Below are 11,381 nucleotides of genomic sequence, written 5' to 3'. Positions count from 1 at the left end.
GAAGAGAAAGACTAACGTAGTTCTTTTCTTTTCCTTTCCCTCCTCCAAAACCGTCCGTAAATAATAAGATATAATTTGAATGTTTTTGTAGTGATGGGAGAGAGAAGAATAGTATGCATCCTACCAATGTATTTGAGTTCTAAAAAGGGAACTTCAAATTTCATAATATCCTATCTAACGAACAACACGCGGGGCTCCCCAAGGGAAAACGGGCCCTTCCTTATCACCTCTTAACTGCCTCCATCTTCTTCTTCAATCTCATTTCTCATCACCTGAAACAACAAAAACAAACACAAATTCCCTCATTTCACCATTTCTCTCTAATTCTTGATGTCTCCTCACTCTGATTTCAAATCCCATTTAGTCTCTGAAATCTCCTCCTTCTCTTCCCTTACACTTTCTTGCCCTCACCGCCATTTCTCCCCTCCTTTCCATCCATTGGTATCGCCTTTTTGGGGTATGCAACAAAAAGGTAAAACCCTTTCTAACGGCTTTACACACAAGCCCATTTTGGTCAATTTACTTGAACCTAAAATTTAACAGGTGATGAACTCTTTCTTCAAATTTGCAAAAATGATATAAAAAAAAAGGAAACCTAGCTGGCTCGGCTCCTACATTAAGTTGGGTTAAAGTTGAGGCAATGTACAAAAGTGGTAATGATGTATTTTTAGTTAGTATTTAATCGGATTCCTTTTGGGAAGCCTTACACTGTTGCCTCCTTGAAGCTCTTAGCCAACCATATGGCAGTTTCTCTGGGAGAAACTTTCTCCGGTCCAAATGGCTTCAACAACACTCCAAGCTCTTCAAACCTCTCTTGCTGCAGTAATTTAGCACTGAACTCCAGAAGCCCTTCCAGTGCCTCCGCTCGTTGCTGGTACGACGAGGTGTCGAACCGTCGCTGCCGTGACTCAAAGGATAAACGGCTTGAAGAGGCAATTGCTGGATTGCGATCAAAGTAATCACTTTCACTCCCAGGAACTCTAAAGCTGGAGCTCAGAACATCGGATTTCTTGATCGTGGTTTTGTCTACAACCTGGACAGTACATTTGTCTTTCGTAATTGAGCAGTTGGTGGAATCATCTTGTGAGTTGTTACTGCATTGTGCAGATGTTGATGATGTTCCACGGATGTGAAGTAGAGGATCCTCGGAAGAAACCAAGGGGAATTCTGCTATCTTATCGATTCTAGGGGCATTAACGGAGATATCGGGAGAGTTCATGCCGTGAAGCAACCCAGTATTTGACCTGTAAGGAGTGCCAAATCCTGCAGTTTTTGTTGACAATGGAAGAGATGCCCGGCGATTTGTATGCGAAGATCCTCTACTAGCTGGAGAATGTGATGCTGGAATCTGCAAAACCAACAGATCCAAAATGAGTAATTCCAGGACTTGGTGTTTAACTTGTGACCTCGGGATTAAAAGCATAAATTTACAATCATTATAAAAGAACAAGACATTACAAAGAGAAAACATCCCTAAAATTAAATTCATCTAGTTGTATCTTAGCCAGTTATGGCAAAGCATCTAATAAATCTTTGTTACATGTGAGCTAAACACAGGTTCACAAACACATTATCCTCCACTCATCTAGAAACCTCACCTAATGAACATAACACCTAACGGTGGGCTTGGCAATCAACTGCCTCTGATTAAGGTTTCTTAAGCTCTTCTACTACTAAAAATCCTATCTAATCTCCAATTGTTCATTATATTGAATACGATGAAATATATGATTTAGTATTGATAGTAGGAAAGCTAAAGCACATTTAGTTGAAGATACTCTTTTGAAGAAGCGTTCAAAAGCCTTTTTCCAGTTGAAGATACAAGGAATTTGGTCAAAGTTTCACAATCAGGAACATCAGTCGTTAAGTGTCCTTTAAATCTTCCCAAATTCCATTCCTCAACTGAGGTTTGTCAACTACAAATGAACGAAATCATGTCTCGATCATCATAAATTAAGATCTAACTGTGACCTACTAGTTTGTAATAATAATCCTGCAATGTGTAGTAGTTCTTGGTATTTCAGAGGCTTTAGGGGTTGTTATTTTCTTGTTTCTTGTTTCAGAAAAAAAATAAAAATAGGAAGGCATAACCCAGACATGGAGAAATAGGAAAAGAAATGCCCAAACAGATGGGATTCAGGGGAAAAGGAACAATATACACAAAGTTAATTATGAACTTACAGGATTGAAGTTTGCAGGTGAAAACTTTGATGAGATCGTCTGCTTTTTGGGTGTAGCAGAAACCTTGGCATTAGTCAACCTTGGGGTTTTCGAAATTGTTTGAAGCTTTGAGGTTCTTGACAGGTCAACATTACTTTCTTTTCCCGCGATAGATAATTCCTCAAACTTTTTATTCAAATAACTAGGCAACTGCAGTGATCTTCGAGAGGAACATTGTGACTCTGCTTCAGTCACAGAGACGCTTGGATTTACTGCCCTGTCATTGCTAAAAGACAGTCTCTTCTCTCTGAAAGCTCTTAAGCTATCAGATCCTGGCTCTTCAAATCTTGTTTTCTTGATATAGTTTGTATCAGACCGTTGAAGAGGAAAAGTATTTCGCCTGGGGCTATTCAACTTAAGGTGAACCTTAAGAATGTAGGGCTGGAGATGTGGATGATTGAGTAATTCAGCGGCCTACAAAGTAAAACCAAACGAGTAACGTCAAGAAAAACCCACCAAAAAGATAAAATTTGACAATGCTCTAGTAAACTCCATGCGTAATATCACAATATATAGACATGAAGAAAAGACATACACTTGGTCGGAGCTCTGGATTTTTTCGCAGCATGCTTTTGACAAGGCCTCGGCTGGACGATTGATCAAAGAAATATTTCAGAAAACTTGAGGTCATTATTCAACAAGCATGTTAGATAAATGATGATGATCAGATAATCGGAAAGTTGATGATTTAAAAATAACGGTTAATGGAAATGCAGGAAGGAGGGTAATAACGTCAATGTTTGGAATGCAAAAGAAAGTAAAGATTTCATCTAGTAAATGTACAGACTAAATTGGAACTCACAATGCACCCGAATACATGGTTGGAAGCGGAGCCACAATGGACTTGTTAATTTTATTGATCAAGGACTGCATATCCTGCTTGGGAAAAAAATCAAATGAGTCTTCCCAAAAAACAGGACTGCATTGTTGTGTGATCTAATTTGACTATTGATAGGCAAAGCAACTACAAGCAACTTACAAAGGCTTTAAATGCTGGCTTGTGGGCAGCCATTTCATAGATGCAACATCCTGAATAGAAAGTTGAAGCCCATATAGATATTCAAGAAATCACAACTGATATAAGATAGGAATACAAGGATCAATAAGAGGTGGTTTACCAAGAGACCATATATCTGACTTTGAACCATAAGGTATGTCAGCAAGAAGCTCAGGGCACATGTAACTTGGAGTACCCACAACCTGCAGTGCATCAGAAATATTACAAATTTACAACTCCAACTAACAATCCTTCTCACTCGCTAACACCAACATGAAAAAGATACACATGATTGCCGAGAAAATACATCATAATTGTATTCAGACTCTTGGCTATGGTACTCACAGATGAAGCAAGGTCATCCGAGGTCAACATTTTAGCAAGGCCAAAGTCACCTGCACAGCCAATGCAGACATATATTCATTTATTCCAAATGAAACTAGAAATAAAATATTGTGTGAACGTTCAAGACTAACTATTTAGAGAGAAAGAAGACCAAGGCATATGGGTTACCTAGGCGTATGTCTTGATCTTTTGTCAAGAATATATTTGAACACTGTACCAGCAATGAAAAAAGTTAATTTAAATTAATTATTAAATAAATAAACAAAAAAAATATAGTAGTTCAAAGGATCGTGTAATGTCATCTAACAAGGGCATATGTAGTGAGGTACCAACCTTAACATCACGGTGAAGAATATGATTACAATGAAGGTAATCAAGTGCCATAAGAAGTTGAACAAGCCACCTACAAAGTTTCTGCAAATTACAGTGTTATTTGTTAAACAAACCAGGTTGATCGGTTGACAGTTAAAACAATAGTATTATCGGCAAAGCTGAAGAGTATAGCCATCAAACAAGAAACCCACCTCTTCAGGAAAAAAAACACCGTTGGCTCTTTTTATGGCCTCAGCCCTGTCGAAAATAAGGAATACAGGGAAGTTATAGAGATACCACAGAAGAATAAAACTGAAAATGAAATTGAATGAGATGTCATGGAGTTGTTGACTAAATTCTATATAAGATACATTGTAGGTGTTCCAGAGTTTAGATAAAATTTTTGTTAATTATTCCCCTAGCCAAATAGCTGCCTACAGAAAGGTTTTCTGCATTCCTTCTGATCAGCATAGGAGGACAGGTCATCTACATTACTTATGATTATAATGCAGTTGATGCTTCTTACCACAAAAATAAGCTATTATGGAATAAATTTCAGCAGAACTTACATGTCTCCTCCTTCACAATATCCTATCACAATGCACACAAAACAGCCCTGGAAGAGAATATTTCAACAAATCAGGCACATTGCAGATAATAATCTCCTTAACCAAAACTAATGGGTCAAAAGAAAATACTTAATCATACATTCAAACAAATAATAAAACTGAAAAAGAGAAACAAAGTTAATAAAATTGACATTCTTCAATTCTGAGAAATGCTACAAGTAAAATACCAATGACGAACAGAGTAACTGAAGTTTGTTAGAAATGCTATTAGGATATAATAAGAGTATTAAGGGTATATTAGCAATTAGTTGGAGAAGTTTTTATGGTTGTTTGTTATAAATACAGGGAGTGGGAAAGAAGAAAGAAAAGCAATAATTTTGAAAAATGTAGGCTTGAGAGTGTACAAATATTTGGAAGGTCCATGTAAATCTAACACTTGAGTTCATCTTGTAGTTTGGTTACCTTTTATCTTTCAAACGCTTATGTTCTCTATCAAAATCCCATACATAGATACCACGGGGACATTAAAAATTTTAAAATACGTTCTAAAGATAACGGGGGTCAAATCCACACCACATCCAGAAGGCCCATAAGAAAATAGACATCAAAATGAATCCCCCCCAAAGCAACATCATACAATAGTTTTTTTTTTAAAGAAAAAAAAAAAATATAGAGTAATTCAAGATATACTGACCTTTTCTACCCATGAATCTTTATACTCTACAATAAAAGGGTTGCGTGCTTTAGATATAAGCTCCATCTGAAGAAAAATAATAGAAATAAGTCAGTAATCATGTGATATTTGATAACTTTTTTCACACGACTAATCATGTAAACATCAATCAACTAGCAGACACGGGCTTTAAATCATCATTTGCAAACCTAGGTTCGCAAAATTAAAAATAATTTCCATACTGCATAAAACTTTAAATGTTAATAAGACAAATATTTATATATATATTTCGTTCAGCAGAGTTACCACTAACCTCCTGATGAGCTGACCTCCTTGTTCTATCAGTTTGGCGAGCAAGACGAATCTTCTTGAGAACATACCTGTAAAATGCAAAGGTAAAATTTTGGCAGTTACTGAAGCATTTCTGTCATTGTAAATTATAATTAAACAAAACCCATTATCCATAAGCAGGGAAATATGATACCTCCTCTTTTCAAGCTTATGCCTAACAAGAAGAGCAGACCCGAATGAACCCTTGCCAATTTGCTCTAGAATTTCATACTGCTCCATTTAAATACCGTCAACACCGCTGTCCTTTGATAAACGAAAGAGGGGAAAACCCAGGCCAAGGCCACTAACCAAAATTCATCAAATAAATAAAATTAGTAATGCACAGTATCACCATCCCTTTTTTCTCTAAACTACAAAAGCATTCGTTAATTTCCATCTGAAACGCATAAAACTTTTGGTGGCATAAGACAATAAGACAAGACAACTACAATTTGCCAACCACAAACCAAATGACATGATTCAAAGTTTTAGGCAGACAAATTCATCATATTCTATATAATTAAAATGCCTAAAGTTAAAAATAATTAAACAGAACTCGATCGTCAAATGGAAACAAGGTTAGGTTATGAAGCAAATCCGTTGCCATTGAATCCAAAAATTCAAAGAGTAGGCACATGATTTTGAATTCAAACACAAAACCAAAACAGCATCAAATCACGTGATGGTAACGTAGCGTTTACACTTTCACTAAAGCATTCAACTCAAAGTGACTATGAAGTAACATTCTTGTCGTCCTCTCACTGATCCTCACCATTCACTTAACGTTAACTGTTTCGAAAGGCATAAGAAGCGTTTAGAAGCAGAAATTACACAAATGCAAGAAGAAAAACAGTAGGAGGAAGTGGGTTCGAACGAAAGAGTATCTTAACAAAAAAAAAAAAAAGGAAACAAGAGAAGAAATGCAAGTAGAAAAAAGAAGAGTGATAAGTGTCTAGGGCAAAAACAGCAACATCAAACATCAAAACTTTGGCGGAGAAGTTCCGTAATCAGAAAGAAACAAAGAAATGAAGAACAGAGAGAGTTGTAACCTGGAGGATGAAGAAGCGATTCTCCAGCGATGGAAGAAGAAGAAGAAGAAGAAGAAGAAGAAGAAGAAGAAGAAGAAGTGTAGAAGAGGAGAATGAAGTAAGGGGTTGGGTTGGTTGGAGTAAGAAAAATGCAGAGAGAAAAGGAGAGAGAATGGTGGATGGAAACTCTTCAACCATTCTTTATTGTAAAATCCATTATTGTAATGAGAGAGAGAGAGAGAGAGAGAGAGAGAGAGAGAGAGAGAGAGAAATTTTGGAAAAAAGCAAAAGAGACAGAGAAATTCAAAGTTTCAAATTTGGAGAGAGAGAGAGAGAGAAAGAGATTTGGAGAGAGAGGAGGGAGGGCGAGGGGTGATTTTGCAAAATTACAAATTAACCCAAAATTTCAATTTAGTCCACTTAGTTCTTTTTAAGTACAACCACAACTATGTAGAGTAGAAGAGTTTAAACCCACATAACTACTCATTAAGACTTACTAATATACACAAATGTCTTTTGACTTTGGTTTTATGAGTTTTGATTTTGTACCTTCATTTTAATTTTACAATTTTGTTTCTATTTCATATACTTTTCATTTTAATTTTGGTTTGTGATTTGTTAATTTTTATGTAATTTAAAATATTCTTCATTAAAACAATCAAAGCAAGTCACCTTTACCAAGTTGGATCAAAAAATATTTCTCATGTATTGTGGTGAAATTATTAAGACATTTTGTATGCAACAATTAGGTTTTAAAGATGACCAATCATTCTCAAACTTTCTATCGATCAAATTACTATAAAAGATGGTTATCGACAATATAAACTAATAATCTCAATTTTGTATTTAAAAATATCTTCTTTTAGTTGGTTTCTTTGTTTTTGTTTTTTCAATCATTCGAGTTGGTTGTTGGAGATGAATAACAGAGTTGGTGGTTTGAGTTGATCACTTGAGTGATTATCGTTGGAGTTGACCAACAAAGTTTATCTCCTTAGGTGAGCATTTGTATTGGTTGTTAAAGGTGGTTGCCATCGAAGTTTATCATCAAAGGTGGTCTTCGCTAAAGTTAATTATTAGAAATTCTCGACAAAGTCTAGAGTTGAAAAGCATAATTGATCATGCGAATGTGATCGTTTAGTTGGTCACAAAGTGTGGTAGGTGATAGTCACTAACAGTAGTAAGTAGCCAATAGGTTGAGTCATTCAAAACATTTAGAAAAACATAGAGTTGTTGAGTTAGGGTAAGTTAGTTTAAATAACCAACTCAACTCTACCAAAATTTAAAATTGATGGACTACAATATTGAGTTATAAATTTTACCAACTCAAAGTAAAAATCATGTTGTGACTATGAGCCAAGCACCATTGAATATTTCAAAATGGCTTAAACATAGAAAATCAAATGGGAACCATATAAACAAATTCAAAGCTTTTAAACCTTAGGATGAATTGGAATTTGCTTTCTCTCTCTTTCTAGTGATAACAAGTGGAAGAGAATTTAGATTAATCTTAAAAAGAGTGCCATTTTTTTCATACTTTGTCAATTGATATTATACTTATACTATATGAACTAAATTAAAAATTTGAAAATAAAAAAGGAAAAAGAATTATTTGTTGTATCAATTAAAATCTAAAACTAATAATAGTATTAATTGAAAAAAAAAATAATTGTATTTAGCTAATTTGATTTTAAATAGAATGGTAACTTTGTTTAATTGAAGAAGGATATAACTTTTTTTTGGTTTGTGAATAATAATGATAATAATAAAGAAGTAATAATTGTAATGAAAAAGCAATGTTAATTAAAAATAAAAAAAATTGCTATTTTGTTTGCATATGTTTTAGTTAAGAAATGGATTTTATAGGGATTCTGGAAAGGGAGGTGGTGGGGGCGAGTGAAATCAAAGTGCACGCACGGCTTGGATTCCATTCTCTACACTTCTCTCTACCATATCTCACCCTCTTCTCTTCTCCTCTCTTCTACCATCACTTCAAAACCACCACCTTGCATAATCTTTGCTTTAGTAGAACAAAAATTACACATGTAATGTAACCAATTCACTAAAAACACACACATTACTTTCCAAATATTAACTTCTCTTTTAACTATGTTTAGGAAATACATGTGGTACTTTTCACCTAGGTTTGAATTTTTGAAATGTACTTATTTTCGTCGATTTGTTCTTTTTAAACTTGAAGCCCTCATCCACAAGTAAAAGAATTAAGGTGGATAGTATTTAGAGTTATGTATAGTTTGCAGTAGTACAATGCATCCACTACTAGATCTTATATGAATAGAAAGATTTTAGAAGCTTTGACAATCTTTCATGATTTTTTTTATACTTAATTCAACTCCTTGAATGGTCGAGTAAAATCTTAAAACTTATAGGTGATTAAGCTTTTGAATAATGAGACTACTAGCCTTATATTCTTCATTAAAGAAGTTAAGAGTTGTTGTAGAGATTTGGAGATATCACTTTAATTATATACTGTTCATGTCATTATGGTTTAGCTAATTCTCTTGTCGATTTCGTGATGGAAATTCACAACCAATCTTTTTACACTTCTTGTTGCAGAGTCTATTTAATTTCTTGTTACAAATAGAAATACATATGTGTTCATCTTTAGTGAAAATATCAATTTATATTTATACTCATAAACGTTAGCTCGCTAATCATGTTAATTCACATGTTTTTAAAATTTATTAAATTAAATCTTTAGATAAAACTTATAATTGACATAAATATAAATGAAACTCATAAATGATCCTAAAGGACATTATTTTGGACCTAAAATTATGAATTCCTTAAATCTTCCATGTATTCAATTTTGATCACGTGGGATTAAATGTAGGTTTTCTTCGAACATGAAAGCAAAAAAAACTCACATGGGTGACTGTGATTTTACAAAATAAATTATTAGAATTGTTATTTGAACCCGTTTTAAAATTGATTCACATGTATGAAAGCTTATATTTATTAACCGGCCGATTTTGATTATAATTTTTTGTTGTTGTTACAAACAACTAACATTGTTTTAGATATGATGTGACATGATAACAATTGAGTTATACAATGGGATTAATATGCATACATAAAAATGCTAATATATAATAAATTTTCATTTGAGAAATTACTAGCAAACTATCGTAGAGACTACATACTAAAACTAAGAAATTAAAAGTATAAAGATTAAAAGAATTGAATAAATTTCAAAGTATAGAGATCAAAATAGTATTTTAACTATTTAAATTTTTATAGAAAGTTTGTTAGTCTACTCAATACCTCCTATCAATATTAATTGAATGATGCACAAATTTGAATAGAGAAGCCATCATCTAATCTATCGTATACGTAATGGCAAATCTGTTTAGTTAAAGAAGACCTGACCTAAAAAAAGAATGGCATGAGACATTAGTTTAGTTGAATACTTTATACTGTCTCTGATGCCTAATTAATGAGAGTATATTTAGGTTGCAACCAGTGCTTGACCAGATGATCCAGGACATTTCTTTTGGGAATTACTTGAGCTTAAGGTCCATAACAAAAGAAAGAGGAATCCTGGTATTGTCCCGCTTCGAAGTTTTATGTTTAGCAAGTAGGTATATATATATATATAGATACTTAAAAAAAAAAAAAAAAACTTTCAAAGTGTGTTTGTGGGGAAAATATAATCTTGTTACTTACAAGTGCACCAATCAGTCGAGTAGTTTGGGTTACCCATTGTTAGAATTAATTTTGAGATCTAAATTAATTTCAACCATTAAAATTTTCCAAAATTGTTTTTGCTTCTTCTTCTTCAAAAGGAATATTTTCTTGGCAACTTTGAATATAGAACAAAATCTTACTTCTTCTTTCAATTGCTTTCTATTACTTTCTGTTTCTATTTATGACCTATGGTTTTTATTGAATTGAAGTAGTTCTTCGATGAGTACACGTCTGCATTTGGGTCTCGTGTGAACTTTAGAGCAATCGACTTCTTGCGATTTAGTACTGAGGTCGTGTCGTTCTTGCTTTCAAAGCAACGGTCTATTCATGGCACAACAACTAATTATCCGGTCTTACAATTTCTTCTTCCTCTTTCGTTTCATGTACTTATTTCCTCTTTTTCTATTCAATATTGAGCTTTTTGGGTAGTACAACTTAGACCAAATTAGCAAGCATCAAATATACGTCCTGTGAAGATTGAGATGGGATCTATGGATCCTTAATCTATGGCTGATCATTTTCCCTAAGACTCATTAAGGGCTCGGATTTGGTATTTCGACCTCAACTTTGTTTATGTTCAATTCGAAATAATTAAGCAGAACAAATTTGATTAGTCTATTTTTACTTTAGTTTACATTTTTGTTCATAACAATTATAAAGTATAGATCGATTTTTAAGTGATGTTTGAAAAGTAATATATTATGTCGATGATTTAATAATTATTGAAAAGAAGCAAATACTAATGAATCTCTTTTATGAAATGTGATTATTTTATTATAACGCTCCAAGTTTAGGAGGTGCATGAATGAAGTGTTGTCACTTATGAATGAAAGGGATTATGAAGACATGAAAGCAATATTAAGAAAGGCTTAAAAAGAATTGAAAATTACTACCTATAACAAAAATGTACACCTTCCCTTTTTAGTGGCTTAATTGTAGAAACTCTAAAGATAAATGTACTTAGCTTGGAGCAATCCTATGTCGGATGACCTCCCGAGAATTTTTGTAAAAGTATACTCTCATCCAAACAAAACATTTTTCTAAAGATAAATGTTTAATATTGGTTTCCACTAAATGTAATGTAATTATTACAAAACTTATTATTATTATGAAATTTCTTAAATTGTTTTTTTTTATTATTATATTTTAATTAATTTAATTTATTGTAAAAAACTCCATAAATATGTAATCGACCATAATTA

At 33.4% G+C, this 11,381-nt stretch overlaps 1 protein-coding gene across 2 annotated transcripts; it reads right to left on the bottom strand.

Annotated features, from left to right (window-relative positions):
- Nucleotides 1–6,741, bottom strand: LOC101207766 (serine/threonine-protein kinase Nek4). Of its 2 annotated transcripts, none has more exons than XM_011660982.2 (15): nt 6,496–6,741; nt 5,601–5,754; nt 5,430–5,496; nt 5,138–5,203; nt 4,444–4,490; nt 4,087–4,132; nt 3,896–3,976; nt 3,731–3,773; nt 3,563–3,612; nt 3,339–3,420; nt 3,200–3,249; nt 3,023–3,096; nt 2,756–2,807; nt 2,182–2,634; nt 1–1,348 (listed from the first exon to the last, which is right to left on the bottom strand). In XM_011660982.2, exons 2-15 carry the CDS (start codon nt 5,684–5,686, stop codon nt 704–706), a joined length of 1,842 nt encoding a protein of 613 aa, XP_011659284.1. In that variant the 5' UTR covers nt 5,687–5,754; nt 6,496–6,741; the 3' UTR covers nt 1–703. The 2 variants fall into 2 exon arrangements, with proteins under 2 accessions (XP_011659284.1, XP_011659285.1); XM_011660983.2 differs by having other exon boundaries at nt 5,601–5,750.
- Between the last annotated feature and the right edge of the window lie 4,640 nt (nt 6,742–11,381).

This window comes from Cucumis sativus, chromosome 7 (assembly GCF_000004075.3).
Source record: "Cucumis sativus cultivar 9930 chromosome 7, Cucumber_9930_V3, whole genome shotgun sequence".
Taxonomy (NCBI): domain Eukaryota; kingdom Viridiplantae; phylum Streptophyta; class Magnoliopsida; order Cucurbitales; family Cucurbitaceae; genus Cucumis; species Cucumis sativus.
Note: the sequence above shows the minus strand (reverse complement) of the source record. Positions and strands in the feature narration are given on the sequence as shown.